Source organism: Neolamprologus brichardi, chromosome 14 (assembly GCF_056152115.1).
Source record: "Neolamprologus brichardi isolate AB-2024 chromosome 14, ASM5615211v1, whole genome shotgun sequence".
Lineage (NCBI taxonomy): Eukaryota > Metazoa > Chordata > Actinopteri > Cichliformes > Cichlidae > Neolamprologus > Neolamprologus brichardi.
The window spans coordinates 3,066,289-3,091,096 of NC_142117.1; the positions used below are offsets into that span (position 1 = coordinate 3,066,289).

The 24,808-nt window shown below is 42.4% G+C and overlaps 1 protein-coding gene across 1 annotated transcript; it reads right to left on the minus strand.

Moving 5' to 3' along the window:
- Positions 1 to 853: 853 nt before the first annotated feature.
- paxip1 (PAX interacting (with transcription-activation domain) protein 1) lies at positions 854 to 24,176 on the minus strand. Its single transcript, XM_087850634.1, has 23 exons — positions 23,991 to 24,176; positions 21,908 to 22,042; positions 21,676 to 21,719; positions 21,358 to 21,421; positions 21,128 to 21,238; positions 20,877 to 20,952; positions 20,070 to 20,591; positions 17,979 to 18,088; positions 12,264 to 12,999; positions 10,224 to 10,318; positions 10,045 to 10,140; positions 8,658 to 8,795; positions 8,388 to 8,509; positions 7,858 to 8,042; positions 7,597 to 7,640; positions 6,136 to 6,203; positions 5,919 to 6,021; positions 5,630 to 5,798; positions 5,413 to 5,513; positions 3,609 to 3,743; positions 3,328 to 3,403; positions 3,158 to 3,222; positions 854 to 1,149 (listed from the first exon to the last, which is right to left on the minus strand). Exons 1-23 carry the CDS (start codon positions 24,069 to 24,071, stop codon positions 1,138 to 1,140), a joined length of 3,288 nt encoding a protein of 1,095 aa, XP_087706760.1. The 5' UTR covers positions 24,072 to 24,176; the 3' UTR covers positions 854 to 1,137.
- Between the last annotated feature and the right edge of the window lie 632 nt (positions 24,177 to 24,808).

The following is a 24,808-nucleotide window of genomic DNA, read 5'->3' on the forward strand; positions in this document are numbered from 1 at the left end:
GATCCTACATTGAACACAAGCATCACAAGTGAACCATGAAGAGGTGGTTGTGCTGTTTTAGTTAAAAGTACTGAGTGAGAAACCTCTGGCAGAACTTTTAACAGTATTTGCTCTGATTGCTGGTTTTCTCTCTGTGGGGTCTTTACAATACGAAGCACCGTTGCTGTTGTTAAACCTGAACTCATCTCAGAATCATGGAGTCCCCATCTCAAACACTTCCAGGACCGAACGTATCTGCTGCTCATGTGTCTGCACCCACAACTTTAGTCAGGCTTTAAAATCGTGGCTTATTGGTGACATGCACATGAATCTCTGCAGTTCAGCCGTGATTCTGCACGGTCAGCCATGAAACATCAAATCTCACGTTCATGTAAATACACATCGAGCAGTGCTGCTGGCACCCACACGTGGAATATGTAGTCCATGACCTTGGCTCAGGCTGTGTCTAATTCAGTCTGTCGTTTTTGAGGACAGCACCGCAGGCGCCGCCGCACGTCTCACTTCCACCCACATGATCTCAGGCTGTCTGTCTGACAGCCAGCAATTAGAACTTCACCAGTAACTACCCCAGACCCTCATTAGCAGTTAATTAAATTAATCCTATCAGGAATTATCCGTTTAAACCTGGGAGGAATAACATCGAGAAAGCGTTCAAACCCTCAAAAACGAGAGAAGTCAGACCTTTTGTTCTCAACATGTCCATCGTTTACTGCTGACTGCTTGAATTGTGAATTTATCCCCAATGATTCTCTGCTATGAGGCTTTATTGCACATGCTAGAGACTTTATCTAAAAAGCTAATGTTTTGCTTTAGTTATTAACAGTTTTCTTGATCAGGTATGACGCTGAAAGCATTTTTCACAATCAAAGTGTTTTTATTCCAAAAAGCAGCATTTGTGAGCTGAAGCTTTACACATCCTATTCTCAACAACAGAAAAAAAAGTTTCATCCTCCATAATTTAAACAATTATTTCACAAAAATAACATCCATTTAATTAGTCAAACAGGTAACAAAAGGCTACAAAAAGACTGGAGACATCTGCACAGAAATAAAAACATAGAAAAGTCAGTGTGGCTGGACTGTACACACGGACGTCCTCATCCTGTCCCGTGTCCTCTTCTTTATGCTGCTGCGTCATCAAGTGAACTTATATGTGTGACTGTCAAGGAAACTAAACACAGTAACACTACATCACACAGCAAAACATTTCTCGATGGGCTCAAACGCTAGGGGTGGGGGAAAAATGGATACTGTGTAGTATGGTGATATTTTGTTACAAAAAGGTTTTTGTGCTCTGACTTCAGAGCATGTTGATCCTTTTTCTGAGCAAGAATCCTGACATTCCTTCACTGTCCAAATGTGTTTAACTTGTTTTTGCAGCAATAAACATGACAGTTTACTTATTTTAATTTAAGACATGTTTTATTTTAATTAAGTTTAAAACTTTTTTATTTAATGTAAAATTATATTTTGTTTTAATTGACTTTCAAATTCTTCAGTTGCTGAAGGGGCTGCATAGTTTTCATAAACTGCATAGTTCAGAATAGCTATAATTGTACCAGATGGTTGATTCAGTTAAGTTGGACTAGACTGTAATACAAACCGTTCAGTTTGTCAACAATCAAACTGAAATGAGAGAAAGACTGAGTGTGAGACTTTGATATTAGAGAAAATGAATATTGATAAAGTTTACCTTTATGTACAGAATCTGAATATCGCTAAATATTTTTAAAAAAATCGCAATAATATCGTATTGTGGGATGTATGGTGATTCCCACCTCTATCAAACGCAGCTGCAGTTCTGGCCTCTATCTGCTAATAACATCCACATTAGTATTACGGGGGGGGGCTCCGGGGGGGCTCCAGGCCGCTTTGGAAAATACCACTATTGCGTATTTTTGTTGATGCCAAACGATTGGCACGTGTGCATTAGTTCATAGATAACATGACAGTGAGTGAAGACCTGTGCAATCTCAGGCAGACTTATTAGATTCATCACTGTGGATTCATCATGAGTGATGAATCCACAAATCTCCCAATAGTGTGTTTAGTCCACACTGCAGTGAAGATGACATGTCACTAATGCGTTTGTTTCCCACTGACTGCATGATTCCTGCCTGGAAGAACAACTCTACAGCTTTAATTTGGGATCGTTTTGGGTTTAACCCTTTAAGACCTACCATAGAACCAAGTCCGCCAGAGCTGATATTATATGTTTACATGCTGTGGAGCCATTTTTGGGAGCATTTCAAGTTGATATACATCAATACAACCATTACAGCCTAGATTTTAATAATATGTCTGAATTAAGTGCATAGTACTTACATAAATTGCAAAAAAGTGCAATAAACTACCAAAAAATTGAAAATTGTTTTTGTTTTTTTAACATATATTTCTAGTTAGAGAAATTTAAGAGGCTTATCCCTCAAAACTGTAAATACAAAAAAGTTGCACAAAATAGTTTCCCACCACAGGAAATTTATTTTGAGTGTCTTCATAGTTTTATTTTTGAAATACACTAGTTTTCATACACTGCAGGAAAAATGAAAATAAATATTATAATGCAAATTTGCAAAAAAGCAGCATATGCATCAAAATAAACTATTTCCAGCAGTGCAATATGAGTCCTAAGCATCCCAGAAACCACACAGAAAGTCATAAAGTCAAACATAACTTTTAAAAACACCAGTATAGGCTCATGAGGCCCGGACGGTAAAAAACTACATTTTCGCGAAAATTACATCACTTCCGGTTTCGGGCAGGTCATGGCGGACATGCGATAGTTCGCTCTGACGTCTATTCCAACGTAGGAAGTGTTATGAACAGCTGATCGGATCGGCAAAGCGTGTTTCTGGAATATTATGTTTTTGTTGCTACAAGTGCTTTTTATGCAGTTTTTGCAAAGTTATATGTGGAAGGAAACTGTGACCGAGGACAAGCTGATGGCATAAGATGTAAGTACAACTCCTCCGCTTTCATATGCAAAAAAAATTATTGCGCTAGCTCACGTGGTTGCAGAGCTACCAGGATTTAAAAATAGTTACGCAAAACAGAGCGTGCTGCTCTGACCGGTTTTAAAGGGTTAAAGACTGAAAGCAAAAAGCTGTTGTTGACAACATGTCAGCAAACTAAACTAGTTACTGTGAGACTGTAAAGGATATGATTCATAGTCAAGTTTCTGGGTGAGAACTCCAGTCAGAATGAACTCAGCATTGTGGACATCTGGAAAACAGAGAGAGCACAAGAGTGAAACACAAAGTCAACTTTATGAAGACACTCTGTAAAAAAAAGAGGATAAATAAAAATGGGCCCTGGAGAGCATCTTACCAATGTTTTTCAGGAAGTATTCCCTACAGAGGTGAAGGTCATTGTCACAGGAGATTAATATGATCTCCGGAAGGTTCTGCAACCAAATGCCAACATGTGGTTACTGATTTATAGAGAAAACTGTAATAAAAGACTTCTGTCAAACATCTGTTTGTTTTATTTTGTTCTGACATGAAAATACATGAAAATAAAAGCTAAACTCCTCCCAGGTTTCTGCCATATCGTCACACAGGAACCCACCACCTCTGTGGACATGAAAGAGTTGCAGCAACTTTCAGCACCTTGTTCTGATTGTGCTCCATGATCTTTCTGTACGAGGGCTGCTTGGTCAGCAGCTTCCCTCCAGCGCTCTCCAGGATGGACTTCATCGTGCTGAGGCTCGGACAGATCCCTGGTGTGAGGTAGAAGTACTTCCCCTGCATCACCGTGTCACAGGAAAAGAGACTCAACCATTAATCATCAGAACGATTAGTACACTGGTTTCCAGTTAGTCCAGCTCAGTTTAAATATACTAGTCCAGTCAACTGACCCATTATATATATAAAGGCCTAATATGAACAAAAAGGTAAAATGAGTTTAGCACTTCTGAATAGGGCTGTGCAATATGACGAAATATATCGTTTCAAATTATACGCCATCGTTTGTTTCATGGTGTTGCAAAACACACTGTTTACAGCAATATTTGTTCATCGGGGCACAGAGACTCCCAGCATGGCCAGTGAAGAGGCAGAAACAACTGGCTCCAAACACAAAGACCAGTCAAAACAAATCAAGGATCTTATTCCTGTAGCATGGACATGGTTATAAAGACTCTGACACGGACCAGAAAACTGTACTATGCTGCAAACCGGTCCACTCAGACTCAAACACGACAAACCTCTTCTACCTATGCAAGAATCCCGTGAAAGAGGATGGAGAGAGTTGAGAAGCAATAAAAAAAAAGAGCCGTCAGGTGCTCAAAATAGCGGCCGTTACAACTTATATCTAAAAATATCGTTTCATGCATCGGTCAAAACTAGGGATGGGTACCGGTATCGGTTCTGACATAAACGGTAGTAACCAGACCGAAAAGCAGCGCACATTTCGGTGCTTTTTTTTCCTGAGCTGTGATACACTTTAGATTCTAGCCAATCATTTTACGTTTCCGAGGATAGTAGGCGGGTCCAGGTACGTACGTTCTTTTAGAGCAGAGCTACAGATTAAAAATGCCCAAGGCGAAGCGGTCAAAGTCTGGCTGTACTTCACAGCAAAAGATGCAAACTCAGCAGCTGCAACAAGTGCTTTAAGCTGATACTGTGATACTGTCAAAGGAGGTAACACCTCAAATCTGATGAAACACCTGGCGATGCATAGCATTTTTTTAAAAGCCGAGAAATGCACCGTATTTGATAGCTTGCTGCGAGACCTCACACCGAGCACATCTACTGCGGGTGTGGTGCCTGTTATCGACCCGGAGTTAGCAACATCCCCCAAAAACCCGAAGAGGAGAGTCCTGGCCCCTAGCCCTGCCAGTGTAGCAGAAATGATGAGGATGATGATGCAGCAGCAGCTGTTCTTCTCTGTGTGAGTAGCTTAATGTTGTTCGTGTGTAATTTACGTTGAGTAGGCTAACCACGTTATTACATTAATGCATGTAAGGTGAACTAGCAAACACCGTCATAGCTACATGCGGCTGTCTTCTTGTTTGATGGCAGATACTCCCTTCACCCTGGACAAAAAGGCTAAAATGACCAAAGAAAAAGTGGAAAACAGTTAAACATGAGAGGTTTTTGGACAAAGTTTGTGTTCTTCATTCTTTAAGCACCGGTTTGAGCACCGTTTAAGCACCGGCACCGTTTCAAAAGTACCGGTTTGGCACCGGTATCGGATAAAACCTAAACGACACCCATCCCTAGTCAAAACACTTGACTCCAGGTACAGGACGCCCGGCTGAAAACACTTCACACAAGTCGGGTTCCCAGAACATACATTGTTATCAGGATATAAGATTTTGGTCACGTCGCACAGCCCTACTTCTGAATTCTTTAATTGGCATCAAGAAAAAAACGTTTTTGTTTGAACACAGCGATCATGTTGTCAGAGGACCTTAAAGAGAGGAGCACTTTGGGCTCTCTTCAGTGACTCCTCCAGGCTGAAGCCAAACAACACCTCTGCTTCTGCGTCCCTCAGAGTGTAACTCTGCTCATCTGTAACACAAACAGGTTTGCTCCCGTTAGCGAAACATATACAGGTAAACGCGCAGTTCCCACTTTAATATCAACAAATCACAGATAAGAAAAAGGAGGGTGGGACGCAAACATACCCACAAACTTCTGACCCCTCCAGCTTTCCTCCAGCCACTCTGGGGTGACTATGTGTTTGACCACAGACATGGCGGTGAGGAACTTGACGGTGCGAGTCACCTTACTGGCCACAAGGTGAGTGACTTTCTGACTGCTGTCTGCAAGCTCCCCACCTAAAGCGTGTAACCTCTGCAGGAGGAAGGACGGGGACAAATTCAAACAGCAGCTGAGGCTCAGATGTTCTCACTAATCTGAGCTTCAGTCTCTAACAACACACTGAATGTTTGAGCGTGGGACGGCTGCTTTCACCTTGGTGTACTGCTGTACTTGCATAGGCTCAAAGCCTGTGAACATGACCCGAGGAGTGGACTCTGGAGGAAGCTTCTTACTCGGGGACTGGATCTCCTCCAGTCTTCAGAGACAGAAATGCAAAGCATCATTAGACATGGCGGTCTGGAGGGCGTGTGGTCCGACTCTGTTCTCGTGCAGAGGAGTGACGGGCTAGTCCCTAACCTGCTATACCGACCTGGCCTTCTTGTTTGCAGGTGGGTTCGCTGAGTCGCTGATCTTCTGCTTCTGCAGCAGCTGGAGGCTCTAAACACCAAACAGACACCACACAAGCCCAATCAGACGAGCCCGTACATGTTCATCTGCTGCTTCTCTCTTCTATGACTGATTCACCTTTTTAAGGACAAACGCACTAAAAAACAAATCACTTTCACACAGATATTTTCCTGTGAATAACTGCCCCCAACAACTGAATAAGTGTGCGAGGTGTTGTGGTTAAAGCTAGAAATGTGTGGCTGAGATTAGGGATGCACCGATACCGATACGGGTATCGGGGCCGATACTGTAAAATGTGTGTGTACTCATACTCGTAAAAGTTAACCGATACCATGAACCGATACCAACTTATTTCATTAATCAGAGGGTGGATTGTCATTTCTGTTGTAGTTTTTTAGATTGGCCACTAGGGGGACATCCCCCGCTAAACAGGCACAGGGTTAGACGAGTGAGACTGGCGGCTCCAGATAAAAAAGAGAAACTGGAGGCTGCTGTAGCTAGGCTAAACAAAATGTCAGCAGTGTGGAACAGCCAACTTTAACTCAGGTTTTGGAAAAGCGATGAAAAATGTCAAGAGAAAATCCACAGGCAGTTTAAATAACAGAGGCTCTGACTCATTTTATCGCTCTGGATGACCAGCCAATGCCGGTCGTGGAAAACATAGGATTGCACCGTCTTCTCAGCATACTCGAGCTGCGATATGAAATTCAAAGCCGCCCACACATCAGGGAGATAATGGTGCCAAAACTTTCTAAAGAGGTAAAGACAAGCAGTGTGTGCGTGATGTCAGTCCTCGGTTTAACGGCACAGTGGACTGATGATCCACGGGCAGATGAGGAGTTTGTTCGTCAATGCCAAATACTTTTGTTATTTTGTTTGTTTGTTTACAATATGGACACTCTGCAATAATTTAAAAGTTTATTTTATTCTCAAACCTAATTTGTATTTATTTTATTCCAAACAGAAGTGTTTATTTATTATTCTGAAAGCTCGAGACAGTGCCAATAGTTCAGTGATATTTTGTTAAATTACAATGTGGAGACTCTGCAATAATTTAACAGAAGTGCTTATTTTTCACTTTCACAATTTTTTTGTGGTCATTTTTATTAAGATTTTATTTTTTATCGGCAGAGAATAAAATAAAAACTTTCTTCCAACTCATTGTGTGTGTGTGTGTGTGTGTGTGTGTGTGTGTGGTAGAAGTATCGTTTTTTGTACTCTGTATCGGCAAGTACTCAGATCCAAGTATCGGTTTGAAAAAAATGGTATCGTTGCATCCCTAGCTGAGATGATCTTATCAGTAATATCCTCTGACGTCATGTCAATCCAAGAAACTGTCTGGAGCAGAGGATTCAGAGCAGGCTGAGAGAGGGGTTACGGACAAACAAAAACCTGTGAAGAACACTGTGACACAAAAACTCACCGCCAAAGCTTCAGAAGAGACTTTGATTGGTGTTCTCCAAGCAGCTACAGAGAAATGCACACGGTAATCAGGACAGTATCTTAAAGTGTGGCCATTCCAAGTGATAAAACATCAAAATCAGAGCTCTGTGTGACTCCAGTCAGGTTAGACTAACTAAGCATAATCCACAGAGAGTGTGTGGCGAGTTAGAGATATTGGTTATATCTTTAAGCCTTCGTGTAATCGCTCACTACGTAACAACTGCAGTGACGGCGTACGTACCAAGCAGGTTCTGGACCAGCTGTGGGTTAGGCACCAGTGGTTCAGGATGTGTGTAGATGGAGTATCGGCTGTGCTGGATTTGTCTCAGTGCTTCAAAGTTGCCCAGCAGGATATCGCACAGCCACTGGGCGTTCACACAAGGGATCTTCCACTCCTTGGCCTTCTCATATTTAAGCCCACTGGGTCTAAAGTGATATTAGCAAGACAACCATAAAACTGACAGTGTGCTTGACAAGTGACGGTTCAACTGAAAAATGTTTAAAAGAAAATGAGACATTTCAAACAAGTTGCAACAAAGTTGGGAAATAAAAGAGTGAAAATGCTGGACTAACAAAACAAACCGTCTGATCTTAGGATAAAGAGAACCCTGAAGAGTCCTTCACACATACAGATGAGGAGGAGTACACTCCAGGAACGACATAGAACCAAAAGTAAGATTGTTCTTGTATAGTTTGAGTTCTATGGATATACTGCGTGCATTACAAAAGAACACCCAAAGAGGAACTCATCTACCCGACCCCAACTCTTACTCTTTGCAAATGAGGACAGTGTTACTGCGACAGAGATATCCGGTGTATCTGGCACCAGCCAGGTAGGCCATCAGCTTTAGATCATCTCTGTCAGCATCCATAAAACCCGTCACTGATATGATCTGAGGAAAGACAGCAACAAACAGCTGGAGTAAAGATCTGACAAGCAGAAATGCTTCCTGCCAATTGGAGTGCAGCATTTAAGTTCATTAAGTTCACCAAGTACAAAGACTGTAGAAGAACTGCTGCTAAAAGAAACGGCGGACGTACGTGCTGAGAACAGGGTTTGGCTCCAGGAGGGAAGGCAAATGGCAGATGTAACGTCCGGTGAGGAGGAACCATCCTCTTCTTCTTCAGCACAGTGTTGAGCCAGTGGGCGGTTACACAGCGTTTCCCCTCTCTGAGTGCCTGGAAGAGGAAACGTGCTTTGGGTTCAGTTTCAACCAGCAGAAGTTCAGTATTTCTCCTCCAGCCTCTGAGGAGAGGAGGGGTAATATCTGTCCCTTTCAAGGGTTTGTCTCATTCATCACAATAAAGTATCAACATTTAGGTGATACTAAATGTTGCACTCCAGTTAAAGGCCAATAATGAATAGGGATGGGTACCGGTTCTGTCATAAACGGTAGTAACCAGACCGAAAAGCAGCGCACATTTCGGTGCTTTTTTTTCCTGAGCTGTGACACACTTTAGATTCTAGCCAATCATTTTACGTTTCCGAGGATAGTAGGCGGGTCCAGGTACGTACGTTCTTTTAGAGCAGAGCTACAGATTAAAAATGCCCAAGGCGAAGCGGTCAAAGTCTGGCTGTACTTCACAGCAAAAGATGCAAACTCAGCAGCTGCAACAAGTGCTTTAAGCTGATACTGTGATACTGTCAAAGGAGGTAACACCTCAAATCTGATGAAACACCTGGCGACTCATAGCGTTTTTTTAAAGCCGAGAAATGCGCCGTATTTGATAGCTTGCTGCGAGACCTCACACCGAGCACATCCACTGCGGGTGTGGTGCCTGTTATCGACCCGGAGTTAGCAACATCCCCCAAAAACCCGAAGAGGAGAGTCCTGGCCCCTAGCCCTGCCAGTGTAGCAGAAATGATGAGGATGATGATGCAGCAGCAGCCGTTCTTCTCTGCGTGAGTAGCTTCATGTTGTTCGTGTGTAATTTACGTTGAGTAGGCTAACCACGTTATTACATTAATGCATGTAAGGTGAACTAGCAAACACCATCATAGCTACATGCAGCTGTCTTCTTGTTTGATGGCAGATACTCCCTTCACCCTGGACAAAAAGGCTAAAATGACCAAAGAAAAAGAGGAAAACAGTTAAACACGAGAGGTTTTTGGACAAAGTTTTTCCATTGTTTAAGCTGCTTCCAGCCAAGAGTGATACCATATATGCCCCATAGCTGCAGAAAAGGCTAACATTGTTATCTTTTTACAAAAAACAGCTGAACATGAGAGGTTTTTGGACCAATTTTGTGTTCTCCATTCTTTAAGCACTGGCACCGTTTCAAAAGTACCGGTTTGGTACTGGTATCAGATAAAACCTAAACGATACCCACCACTACTAATGAATGAGTATGAAAACATTTAGGATAGTCATACTGGGATTCCACACTCCACAAACTCTGTGTCTGTTCTCATGGGAGACATCCTTACCTGTACGTACATGCTGCTGACCTGACTTTCACACAGCAGATGTGTGCAGCGGCTGGTTAGGGTTGGATCAACTGAGCCTCCACACGCCTGAATGACCTGACGAAGGAGGTAAACAAACACTGATCTGTCTGATGCTCAGCATTGTCTCCTGTCTTTCATACTCTCTCTCAGTGACTTACCCTCTTCCATGTAGCAAGGAGCTGTTTGTCAGCCATCTGTTCTGGATAGTCGGCAATACCAAACACACAGCCCAGGAGGAAGCCATCCTGTGGGACTGGGGAAAGAAAGAATCACAGACTGAAGATAGTGCAGGACTGACAGCAGTTTCAATGCTGCAGTTACCAGAGACCCAGCCTTCTATAGAAATTCATCATCTCAATCAGCAGGTGTGCTCATTTCCTTAATTAGACTTAAAAGACTTGGACAGGTTCAGTTTGTGGTCACAGACTTTGTGTGACTTGTGTTTTAGTGCATTCTGTGACTAAACTCACCCATTAAAGCACAAGTCACACAATAACACAAAACAATATCAAGCCAGCAACAGATAATCAGTCACCCTGTATTACTTTAGTCTCCTATGTTGGAAAGATAGGTGGCGAAAACAGCTGCTGTCCTCTCAGCCATCAAAGCTGACTCTTTCTCCCGTCTTCGACCTCTGCTGCTGCTGACTGTGAGCACAGCAGCACATCAGTTTCTGTGTGGCCTCAAAGGCTAATCAAAATCAGTCTTTTAGAGCGGCGGCCCCCGAGACGTGAAATGCTTTGCCTCCATCGTTACGTTGCCTTGATTATATTCATTCTTTTAAACGACAGCTAAAGACTCGTTTATTTAGACTGGCTTTAATTAGATTTGTGCGAAATGATCGATTGTGTTGTTTTTGCACATCTGTTTTATATTATTGTGAAGCACTTTGTGGTTCTTATCCTGTGAAGAACGCTATATAAATTATTACTATTATTATTATATGTGACACTCATTCCGTCAGGCCCTTAAACAAGCCCACCACAAAGAACCTGAAGCATCTCTAGCTGAGACTTTTCTTCCTGTTCAAACGAAGTTCTTCCTTCCCACTGTTGCCAAGTGCTTGCTTAAAAGGTGTTCTTTAACTGTTGGGTCTTTTCTCTGTATTATTGTGGGGTCTTTACAACATAAAGTGCCTTGACGCAACTGCACAATATAAATTAAATTCAACTGAATTGAACTAAACTGAAAAAAGATACATTTCTTTAATAAAATAGCCCATTCACCCCCCGTAAGAACCTGAAATTTTCTCTTATTATAGAAATGAATCAGGATCTATAATTTGTGAAAGATGCATCAAAAATCAAAAGTCTGAGTAAAAATTATTTTAAAAAAATAAACAAAACTAAAACCAAACTGTCCTGTACAAACTTAATATGATTAAAAGTGCAAAAAACAATTAGTGAATATCTGAATGGTGTATAGTTGTGGTAAATAGTGATTTTCTATTCTCCCAGAGCGCTTTATACTACATGCCGCAGTCACACCATCACTCCCTCCTATGCTTTTAATTGTTTACTAACTAAAATTCAAACAACATTGTTCAATCCCTGGGAGCCAGGGATCAAACCACTAACCTTCCGATCAGTAGACGACCTGCTCGACCTCCCGAGCTACAGCCACCCCAGTTGTGTTACACAATGATGCAACAATAGATAGAAAACTTTGATGTGAAATTCTAAGTCACAAAAATGAACAAAATGCTATTTTAACTCTTATTATAACTTAGAAAACATGTGTATACTTTTCATATTCAAGGCCCACGTTTTAGACGTGCACATTGCCCTGCAGCAGTCTAACAACTGTACTAAATGATATTAAAAACAATCTAGCATATTCATTAAATTATTCAAATTCTTGCACTATTACTACTAATCCCTTTTTCATTGCTCTTAATTGTTATTAAGAAAATAAATTATTCCCGTACCTTTAAATGTTTTGATCTTTGAAACTGTAACACAGACTCCTACAGGGCAGTAGGTCTAAACAAAATTAGTTTTTCTCTGTTGTAATTTCTCAGTCATTTAATTTCCACACTTTTCCATGTGTGGAAAAAAGGTCTGAACGTGGACGGTTGGGTCGAAAATGATTTTTTTTAAAAATGTGATGATCTAAATACAATGAAGCTTCACTCTGGCCTTCTTTAGTTCTAGCAGTATAAATGTGACCCTACCCACAGTAATCAAGACTTCACTCACTTTCTTGGCCCGGCTCGTGTCCGAACAGCTGGGAGACGTGAGGCGGCTGCTGGAGCGGTGGCTGCAGCATGGCTGTCTGCTGCTGCTGCACGGCCTGCTGGTTCTGATGCTGGTTCTGCAAATGCTGCTTTTGTTGCAGCTGATGGTGCTGTTGCATGAAGTGCTGCTGCTGCTGTTGTAGATGCTGTTGGTGCATCTGCTGTTGATTCTGCTGTAACATCTGCATTCTTTGCTGCTGCTGCAACTGCTGCAGCTGTTGTTGCAGCAGCTGCTGCTGCTGCAACTGCTGTAGTCCAGGCCGTAAGGGCTGCTGAGGTCGCAGCTGCTGCTGGGAGAACACGTGCTGCTGCTGTTGCTGGGAAAACATCTGCTGTTGGTGCATTTGTTGCTGCTGCTGCTGTTGTAGGAACTGCTGCTGCTGCAGAGGCAACTGTGGGAACCCTTGTTGCTGAGCAGCCTGTGGCTGCTGCTGTTGGTGGTGTTGTAGCTGCATCATCTGTTGTTGCTGCTGAAGGTGCATCATGGGGTGCTGTGGCTGCTGTGATAACTGCTGATGCTGCTGAGCGGCCTGGTTTGACTGCTGCTGTTGTAGTAATTGCTGCTGCTCGGCCGTCAGGGGCTGACTGGTCAGTTTGGCCTGATTGAAGAGAAGAACATTGGTGCTGTTCAGGGTCTGAGCATGACTCTGATTCGTCTGCTGCTCCAGGGGCTTTGTTTGATTAGCAGGCTGGATGATCTACAAAAGAGATGATCACATGAAAGGAGAAAATGAGAATTTGCTGGGGGAACAGCAAATTGAGGATGTTTTCAAAAGGAAAAGGCATGAGGAGCACATCTGGAAACATGCCCGCTGTAAGAAACAACTCAAGGAGCATGACCCCCTAGTGTCAGGTTGTCTAGAGTCAGACTTTCCACACAACTTTGTGTTCTCCAGAAGCCTGTCATTCACTGATAGTCTCTTAGACAAACTGGTGACTGTGTTTGTCTGACGCAGATCAAAACATTTATTTCAATGTTATTTAAACAACGCCAAATCACAACAGCAGTCACCTCCAGAAAAATGAGGTGAAGTAATTAAGTATCTTAATCTTGGCTGAGCTGCTTGCTGCTTATCTGAGACAGCTCAGATCTATTGTTCCTGTGTCTTTATGGTTTGTTTAGTCCCAAAACTTGGAATTTCCAAAAATCTTGTTTACTTTTATTCTCCGATTTAAATACAGTTGTATGAGATTAAGTCTCTTCTTTTTACTTGATAACATAACCAGTGTTGGGCAAGTTACTTTGAAAAAGTAATTTATAGTTACTAGTTACTTCTTCAAAAAGTAACTAGTAACTAAATTACAAGATTCTAAAAGTAATGAATTACTAGGAAAAGTAACTATTGTGTTACTTAAAAAATGTTTAACCATGTGGTTCAGGGTATAATTGGCCATTTTAACTACTTTTGATGTTTCCTCTATTTCACCTTTAAAAACGATTTATTTGCCTTGTTTGGTCTCATCCTTTTCAGCACAACCTCACGTGTCTGACTTTACAGTTATGTTTTCATTTTGACAAACTGTATTAACACAACTGATCTAAAATCAGACAAAAAACATAAAATCCAAGTAGAAAAAGTTATTTTTACTGTAACAGCCACGAACGTGTTTAATGATCATATTTCATAACTTTAAATGCAAATATAAATTGTCAATTTTAAAATCATATGCACAAGTTTTGTAAACGAAGTTATTTGCAGCCACTTACCTTTTTTTAATGACCATTTCAAACTATTTACAGAACAATCAGCTGTTCTTCAATAAGATGCCGCACAAATTATTTGTGCCACTCCAATAATTTCTGTCCACTATAAAGGAAACATCACAGCCTGATACCTGCAGGTAGGGCTAGGCTATATCATACCGCTCACCGCTATAATGTTGGGCAACGATAAGAAAATGAAATATTGTGATAGAATATGGGTAAAACGCGCATGCGCAGTGCCTTTGTTTACATACGCACATGGCGGGAAAATCATGGCGGCGATGCAGAACGAGAAGAGTGAAAGTGGATTGTTGAATGAAACAGATGAAGCAGATCTGTTTATCGTAGGCGGAGCCTCGCGGAGTGATACGTACTGTGCTTCAACATAATATTACCGTATTGTGTGTGTTTAACCTCTTTATAAGTTTTGTGGATATTAATCATGGTTATGCTGAGGATATGTCGGCCGGTTTCCACTGAAATGCCTTTTGGTTAAACTGTCAGCGACGAATTTGCATTTGCACTGTTAAACTTTTATATAACTTTAATGCACATAAAAAACAGCTGGTTGTTTAAGTGAAAATATTAGTGCAAAAACCCATCAATGTAAAGTTGTGGAGTTGTAAAGTATTTTGTCTCGTGTCAATTATATCGTCAGTTATATCGTTATCGCAAATTTTCAAATGTATATCGTGATAAATATTTTTGGTCGTATCGCCCTGCTCTACCTGCAGGTCTGACAGCAGCAGGTGCATCACTCCTCCTGTTTTTACCTGGAGACAGCAGTCGCCTCATTGTTCTGACACACAACACAAAACTATCCACAGCACTACACACTAACTACACACTCCAAACACGCTAAACGTCACAAATCTCTCACATCTCAAAACTCGCTCTCTCTCTTTTTCTGCTCTCTCTCTCTCTCGCTGTCACTCCTAAAACTTCCCCCTCTTCCTAAACAACCAAATGTCATGTTGCCATAAGGTTTGATTGGTCGATACGGTGCATTTTTCCACCAACATGAAAGGCCTGTTTTTTGTTTTGTTTTTTAATTTTTTGCTCATAAGCAGAGCTTGCACTTGCTAGCGCTTTCCTTAGACAGTGAACGTGACGAAACTATTCAGGAAAAAACGTGTATATTGTGGATGGATTATCTCAGTTTCCTGTCTTCACTTATGTCCGAAATGATAGCAGAGCTGTACGTCTCTGCTAACTTCTAACTCCGTTAAATTTCATAAATTCCGTTTTCATGGATGCCTGGATGTTAAACCTAATTGTTACACCTGGATGAAAGGATTTAGACAGTTTTTAACTGTCAGTGATGCCGCAGTGATCGTTGGACTTAGTGACCTGCAGCAGAGTTTGGGCCCAGCCATGGCTAATGATGTCAGACTTAAAGACCGGATTATTTATCATGACTCTGGTTTACGTGGCCTATCAACACAATTTAAAAACTGGTATATATCACCTTGTTGCTTTGTCATCTTGAAGTGGTCATGTGACTGGCTTACCACGACCACTTTCTTCTTCCTCAGTCAAACAGCAGCACTCCTGCGATTGTTTTGCACCCCAGATGTTGTGCCAAAAAGTTATTGTTGCCCGCGGGAGCGTGCAGCTGCTTTAAAGCTGTAGCGCCCAGATTACTTACAGCTACTTCCGTGCAACTGATGTAAGGTGCGGTAAACTGAACACAGCTTCAACCGTCTGTTGAAAAATAGTAACGCGACCGCATTTTCTTGTTAGTAACTGTAATGGCATTGTAACGATAGAAACAGTAATTAGTTAGATTACTCGTTACTGAAAAAGTAACGCCGTTATTCCCATCACTGAACATAACTATTTATACATGTACATGACATGATTACAGCCTCTATATAAAAAGACTTGGTCACCATCCCCCAATGGTATGTAAGCCTTATGTCACTGTAACGTATTTCAAACCAAATATCACAAGTGCAGCTGAAGATCTGAATGAAAAACTAATAAAACAGGATTTATAGTCCAGCAGAGGTTGAGTTTATAGTCTGCTCTGCTGCATTCAGCCCATCTGTCTGCAGAGAGCTCTGCTGTCGTTGGAGGCAGTGTACAACACATGCATTCCAGTCTGTGGACAACTCTGGCTTGTGTTGTAGTTGGTCTGTCAGCCACAAAGAACAGTGAAAACCCAAAGAGCAGAAGTGAAACTGAATGTTAGAAAGAAAGAAGAACTTTGTCACTGCAGCCTAACTGCACACTTTTTTTTTATGTTTTTTAATACTGCATGCTCCTAACTGTTCTGCCCATTCAAGACCTGAAGTCTTTATTGGATCATAAGGTGATTGACATAGAAGCAGCTGCCGTTCCACAGATTTCTACACCAGTGATTCTCAAGTGTGTTTTTTGTATCGTCATACTGTGAAATTATGATCTACTATCTCAGATTCAAACCGCACAATATTTTCATTCACCAAATTCCAGAATCTGAAAATTTGGGTCACGGCTTATCGTTAAGAGGTGATGGTGGTGTGTCCTGAAGCCAGACAAGTTGAGAACCACCGATTTGGAAGCCAAGTTCAACTTATACATACAGAATAGATTTTGCATAAAATGAGAATCACGATTCTCTCACGATTTTCTTTTCCAGTATAAATATTTATTGCACTTATTAACTGCACATCAACTTCGTAACAGTTGAGACTGAACATAAAAACAATAAATAAACATAAAAACAACAAATGTCTCACGTTTTGTCGTTGCCGCAAAATGTTGTACTGCTTGAAATTCCGTCTCCACCGTTGCTCGACACTGCGTGTATAGAGCAGGTAGTGCAACAATAAAAAGCGTTTGTCTAGGGTGTTGATCGTTTTCCTAAATCCCTCGTTTTGCACAGTGTTGATGGAGCCATATCTTTGGTCAGGTGATAAGTGATAGCCTCCGTAATTTCTTTGTGCCTGCGGGAGTTCGACGGGTATAGGGAAGCGCTGTATAAGGTTCCCGTTATTGATGTTTGGGTGGTTGACCGGGACGGATTTTCTCCTGTCACTTTCTCGTCATCCCTGACGTGCTCTCCGTTGTTTTTCCTGCTAATTTTAGCAGCTAGCTTCTGTATCACGTGGTATAAGGCTCCGCCCTTGTCATTGGTTGAGCAGGAAGAGTGAGCGTTTGTTTTCATGCAGATTACGTCCCGGATCAAAATGCGGTACAATCGTCTTTTGTTTTTTTTTTTTGTTTTTTTTTAAATCGTTGTCATTTGGAAATGAGATCACACATAAGTATGAATTGAGATCGCGATTTTCTAACGATTAATCGTGCAGCCCTAATACAGAATATGGTCAAAATTTGGTCAGAAGCGTGTTTTTACTAGTGTCCGTATTGGCCACTAGTAAAAATGCCTAGAGCCAGCTTAGAACCCCATTAACCTAATGTGCATGTAGAGAGAACCCACACAGGCTCTTCTTCTGGTTTTTGTTTCCGTCTGTATTTTAATGCAGTGCTACTCATTCGGACTACATCCAGCAAACTTCGAGCTCCGCGGGCAGGAACAGCTGTGATATGCTATATGCAGCTGTGTTGTTGGGATTTAGGGAGTGCTAGATTTGCTTCTCATTCTATTTGATAGAACATTTGATCAGAGTAACCGTGGGAAGTCAAAATCACGATTGAGATTCAAATGTGAGTTGACGTGTGCAGTCTCATGGAGCATCATCCACTCAGCATAAATCACCACCCAGGACACAGTGAATATCTCAATGAAATCTTCTACGCACCCTGTGCTCCCACTTTGCAGCACTATCCAAATATTCCATCTATGCTGTTCCTACAACTGTACAACTCTTACGGTTTACGGCCCTGTCTGTAATAGCTGCTGCCCCCTCTCTTACTTTCTTCAACAGCACGTGTGTCACTGTCACAGTGCAAAAGTAATTATTGAAAATGTGAAATAGAACCAATAAACACAGAAAACAAATAACCACTCAAAGCTGTGTTTCTTACATGAACGCTGGCTGCTCGATTGGCAGGCTGCATGTCGGAGTTGTTGGTGATGTTGCGCAGCGTCCTAACAGCCGGGCTCCACCCTGACATGCTCTCTGGAACAGATACACCTGAAGAGGCGAGAGAAGTAGCATCTTCATTGACAGGATAACAAAACAGAAATCATACAATTTGATACATTTGTGCTCAAAGAAAAACATCATTAGAATGTTCTGGACATTTTTCACTTTTATTGGACAGTGCAGAGCTGAAGAGTAGACTGGAAAGAGAGTGTGTGTGTGTGTGTGTGTGTGTGTGTGTGCGTGTGTGAGAATGTACATCTAAACAACACTGAGTTTGGCTCTGCCGGCTGCTCTCCCAGCGCACTAAATCCTGTGAGCTCACTGTACTCACCTCAGCATCAGGGAATTTTCTCTGTTTTCAGACATATATGACTAACTTTTATTTATGCCGGGCTCACACTCTGCGATTTTTGGCCCATTTTGAGCCGATTTTTGAGTCGTGCGACCGTTTTGGCGATTGGCCCGATTTTGGCCTTCATCGTGCGTCGTGCATCGTGTAGTATACGTGGGGTAACGAGAAGCGATTAACACCTCGCGACCAGCTCCCGATCATCAATCGCTTGGTCGCGAGGGTGTCACCGCAGTTTCTCACACTGCGCACGCGCAAACACAAACGTCAGCGAAAAAGACGGCGCAGCACGGCAGTGTGTGATCTGGACACAAGCGATGGAGGCACTTGTAGAACTTTGGAAAGCTCATCCGAGCCTTTTCGATGTGGCCTCACAAAATTATCACGACCACAACAACCGTGAAAATAGTTGGATTTACATTGCTGCTCAATCACAGCTGCCTGATCATGTTTTTCATTAGCAATTTAGCAAAGTTGATGGTGGTGTGCGTGTCTGTGTGAGTGAAAGACAGAGAGGGAGAGCGAGCGACAGATTTTCTGTTATAACCTTCATGTTATGGACGCACAGTGTGAGCACTCAGGTCGCATCAGAGCATCGGGCCGTATAGTGTGAGACCTGCATCGTGACCTACGAACTTCTAACCCCTGCGAGTCAATCGTACAGTTTGAGCAGGAGCTGAATCGCGCCACTGAAAAAAAATCGCACAGTGTGAGCCCGGCATTAGAGAAATGCTCAATGACTGACCGCAGTTTTCTTGGCTAATTCCGACTTGCAATTTTTTTCCAAGGGTGACCTGCTGAATCTCCTAGTACTTGGATGGGAGACTGCCTGGGAATACCAGGTGCAGTAAGCTTGGGCTTTTTGTAGCTCAGGAGGTAAGATAGGTGTTAGATAGAAAGCGCTGAGATGGTAAAATCATAGAAAAGGTTCTTGGGTGAATGAGGCAAGTTGCGTGAGTATTTTGAGTGCTTGAGTAAAGCAGAAAAGTGATATATAAGAACCAGTCCATTTACAAACAAACAACTCAACTTTTCTTCAATGCAAAACATGATTTTCATAATAAAAGAAATTCTTACACTTTAAACTGCACTCATTTATAGGACCTATTCTCAGTGAAACAACTGAATATGCAGTGCTTTGAGCACCGTATACCTCTCTGCAAACAATTTCCTGCTAATGATTGGCAACAACTGTTCACAGAACACGCACTTTTCCCATCAACATGTGGCTGCCAGGAATCACTGACGGGTCCAGCATGAACGGAGTTTTAGGAATCGACTCCATAGCGGCTGCCACCAGCTTCTAACCACCACTGACTGACTTGTCAGGTTGATTTTACCAGGTCGTCACAAAGCAAATCTTTAGGCCCAAATCATTAATTGCTGCCTTGAGGAGACTGTTGTTGTGTTTTGGTGTTACATAAGTGAAACTGAATTAACCTGATTGATATGAGCCAGAGGTCTCTCACTTTACAGCTGTTTATGTTGCCAAAGGATATGAAGCTGCACAAATCCAAAGCTCTCTCTGTTGCGCACATGATGCATTATAGAGGCTTAACAGTGTTGCATTCATTTTTATTTCCACAAATACTTCCCATACTATCTGACATTTCTCAACACGCAGTGTGCAAGAGAATCTAACGCAGGCCTGAGCTGCAGACGAAGCTTTTAAAAACCTACCTTGCTGTGCGGAGTGAGCGATGGCGGCAGCAGCGGAGCGAGCCTCCGCAGGCACGGCGCCGCCACTACCGGGCACAGGAGGCACATTCGCACATAGGTTGATCAGCCCACTGCCTGTGGACGACACTGGGTCTTTGATGCCGGGCGGCCCGCTCCGACGCCTGGCTGTGCCGGTTGTAATAGGGGGAGCTGGGGTGACCACTTCAGCCGGCGTCCAGTTGAGGTTGGTGCCCTCCTTCTCTGTGGAGGAGTCGTCGTCAGAATCATCAAACATCCGTTCGCTGCGGCGCTCCGGTTTGCGTGGAGAGGTCGGGGAGACAGAATTCAGTCTTTTGGGTCCCGGTCGTCTGCGGGGGCTGGACTCCTCATCTGATGAGCCACCGCTGGACAGCCGGGATCGCTGGGGGCTGTAGCTTCCATCAGAATGACGGTTGTATGACTCTGCTTCACTCTCCTCCTCTTCCTCTGGCTCCACATATGTGAGTCTGGGGTGATAGAGAGCCTCCTCCTTCCTGGCTTTATCTTTAAATGGTGAACAGAGGGACAGTTATTACAGATAATCTGTCTGACAACGATTACTAGCAGAATTTATACATTATTAAAGCTGAATAAGGAAAGTGAACTGATACAGCCATACACTTTCTTTTTGCAACAAAAATAGTGAAAATGCCCGTTTCTCAGTAATTTAGTCCAAAACCAAAGATATTCAGTTGAACATACAATGTTAAACAGAAAAATACAGTTTGAAGAAGCTGATAATTAACAACTTGATAAAACGCATCGTTAGACTGCCTGCACTGATGTTACCTTTAACAGAATCTGTGATCCAGTCAGGGGTGACGATCTTGATGCCGGAGTGCTTCAGGGCACACTCGAATTTAGCCTGGAGACAAATATACACATGTATATGCAATCAAATACCATCTGTAGTGAAAATAAATAAGTGAACCTATGAAAAAGTCAGATATGACTTTGTGTCGAGAAGAAAGTAGCCGCTAACAGCATATCAGCACCGATGGCTGAAAGTTTAGACTCTGCTCCATGGAGCGCACACTCACCCCTTTAGGTTCCTTCAATACTAAATGAGTGACCTTCTTGTTTAGGTTAAGCTGGCATTCTCCTCCATAAAAGGTCATGTAAGCCCACAGAGCATTGAGATCATCAGGAAGCTGTGTGCAAACACAACAAACAAGCGTCACGTTTTTCAGAGTGCAATAACACCAAACATACACACCTGATAGTAAGCCCTCTCACACACACTCACACACACACACACACACACACTTACTCTGGGAAGACAAGCTGTGACACCAAAGAATATCTGCCCCGATTCTGGCGAGAAGCCAGTAACTCTGTGGCGTTCTTGGTTATGGAGAAAGTAAGAAAGGGAGAAGCCGCTCTTATTTGACAATTTGTTATTACCAATGTGGTTACATTGTTACATCTGTAGGAACAGACTGATGTTTATGACCATTAACTGATGCTCACATTGATGTGAACTGTTTCATAGGTCTAGTTATTACCCTTCAGCACCAATCAATGAATTAATATAGATTTATGTATTGGCAAACAGCAGTCTGAGCTGGTCTGGACAGTGGAAGGATACGGTAACAGGTCTCCACATCGGACTGACAGAATGACCCAGGATGGCTGAAAAACATGAGCAGAACTGTAAGTCAGAGGCCGACGGCGTGTCTGTAAGCTGCTGGTACAGATTCAACCAGAATGCATAAATGATGGCAGAGGAGTTAGAGCTGTCTCAAAAGTTATGTTGTTACAGAATCGAGTGAGAAACAGAAAAACTTGGAGTAGTGCGTATGTTGTAACACAACCCTTACCTTGACAACAGGAAGGTCAAAAACCTCTCTTGACTCGCCCACCTCAGGGTTGTCCCCATCCTCTGCAATGATGTGAGTGGCCAGAGCATTGTAGGACACCTCCTTAGCTTTTCCTGCTTTTAGCAGCTGCACCACCTGGAGTACGAGCAGTTACATCAATTTAACTAACTAACACAGACGCTGTGGGAGCCACAAGTTCAAAGTTATTTTGAACTAAATAGGTCAGAAGGATAAGTGTGGATAAATACAAATACTGATATTCTCAATAACCTGTAGATGCTCTGAGCACAGAGTTTCCAACAAAAGTCTTTTGTGATTTCTTTATCATCCACGTGAGAGTATCAGTGATTATGAAAGCTCAGTTGCTGAACCAGAGAGCTTTGATCTAGTGTTTCTCTGAAGGCAGGCTGCTGTTGTTGGCTTCCTCAGTGTCAGTCAGCAGTCTCAGCTCACTCTCAGTCAGGCAGGTGGAAACTCCTACATTTCTGACTGCAAAGAGACTAAGTGGACACTTGGTTTTACTGTAGCTCACCTTTGTTGCTTAGCAGAACAAGTACTACCAGCTAAGTCCAAGACCTTAAAGTCTATCCACACCAACTTTGGACAATGTCCACGTTGTGAAAACTGAAGACTAACAGTCATCATTCTTTGGAGGAGGAGCACAGAGTCTGAGAGACAACTTCAAACTGCCTTCACCCAGGCACAGATTCAGAGCAACCTCCAACATTTTAATGAGGAAATCTTATTGGCAAAGGAGCATTGTTTAAGCTGACGCTTGTGGCAACTATCTGGCAGCGTGAGCACTTATCTGAGAAGGCCCATCCCTGACAAACAAAATGACTAGTGGATTTCAAAGGCTGTAATGCTTCAATTACACTTTGCATCAAAGATTTGAGACATTTCATTTATATCGTGATGCCTATTTTTATCACTGGAACCATTTCCACACATTCTGATCAGGACACGATTCCTTAAGAGACAGCAGTGCCAGATCTGTTGCTGGTTTAGGGTGTAAATGTCAGCATATTATCGTGACTGTAAATATGTACAAAAATATAATTGTTCAATGCAATCTTCAAGACTAAACCGCCATTAAAGCCTCTTCTCACTGGCTGAAAATTGGCCTGTCACATCCCTTAACATGGACTGCATGAAGCACTAACAACTGATCATTTAAGAGATGAAAAAGATGAGAAGCCCTGTGCTCCACCCAAATCTAGTGTTAATAATAGCATGTTTGATAATAATATTACAATTATTACTTGTGTGCCTTAACAGACAAAGAGGGAGCTGGTTACTGTCATTTTTCAGTGACTGATATATTATTTTTCATCTCTCCCACCGTGCACGACTGCATTCTAAAGGAAGACACGGCACTGTCCATCACACCTCTCTGCTCTGAATAAGTGTACCTGAGCCGTTAACCGCAGCCAGACTAGAATGTGAGGTTTAGCTTGGAGCAATCCCAATAAGACATCAATCCATGAGAAGACTGTAAATGATAATTGTATTGTTTGTTCTCGGTGCAGACTCAAAGCGTCTGGATAGTGCCATTTGACAAGAAGGACAGCTCTTTACCACAGGTGTTCAGTACCAACGGGTGGAATTGCGGACACATGCGCAGTAACGGGCGAATAACTGAGCAAGATGCTGACAGTCATAGGTTGATGAAAAGTAACACAATACACCGGCAGTGCAGCGTTTCACTGCTTATCAGAAGTGCCAAGCAATATTACTGAGGCTAATCGTTTAGAAAAATAATGCTAACAAGCGGCAGCAGCCAGCCTTAGCCTCACAAACCGCAAGCTAGGCGCTAGCAGCTAACATGCAAAACTCGCAGCTAGTGCTAAAGGGCTGCGTGAAAGTGCAGTTTGAAGGAGCTTCTGCACAAATTATTCAGTGAGCGAGCGTCACTTGAAAGTCTCAAGCACCGTTACGTGGCCTGATAGAGGTTAGCTAAAGACAGCTCGAATACTTAGCTGCTACTTAGCTTTTCTTGCATCACCTGCTTTAGAGTCAATGACTTTAGCTAGTTAGCACAGGCTACCAACTTGGCTAAAGCTGCTAACGTCCAGAATCTCACCTTTTGGTCAATATCCCCAACCACGTAGAATTTGACATCTTTGAAAAGCTCATCGGAAACCTTGATCTCTTCTTCAGACATGACTGGCCATGAAGGTCACGGCACTGTATGATTCAAAAACAGCCAGAAGCTCAAAGTGGAAAGTGTCTGCGCTGCAGCAGCTGATTACAGAACACCGGACACACACTAGCGCCAAATCGCTTAGCGCGCCTTGGACTGCAGCATTATGTGCTTGCTGAGGGGGGTCTGTCGCAAATCAACACTTCTGTATTCAGTCGCTTTGTTTTTCATAACTCTCTAAACATTGCATCGCTAAATGTAGTTTATCGTAAATATTACTGGGGTAAAAGAACCCATATAACAGAATAACGGCGACGGGAATTTACAAATATGTTTTCAAATAGACACATAACCCCCTGTGACGTAAAGGTTATTGTTTTGATCTAAACGTGTAACCAGATTATCTCAAACAGACTGAGCTGGGTTCATTTGACTTTAGGACAAATGCTTCGAAAAACGACAAACAGACACACAAAAAAAGCCAGCGGTGGTGTATTAATCTAGAAGAGAACCAAAGAAAATCATTCATTTCATCCTATATTTAACACTGCCAACAGAATAATCTGTCATATCAAAAATATTGATACAAATATTATTAAATAAACACTGTTAGTGGAATTTGGGGGGATTAGCACATGGAAGACCAAGAACCAGTTGGGCGATGGCACTGTCAAATCCGAGAAATCTTTTAGGAAAGAATAACTCAACCTAAAAACAGAAAATTCAGCAAGCTTCAATGCTTTTAATCGAGGACAGAC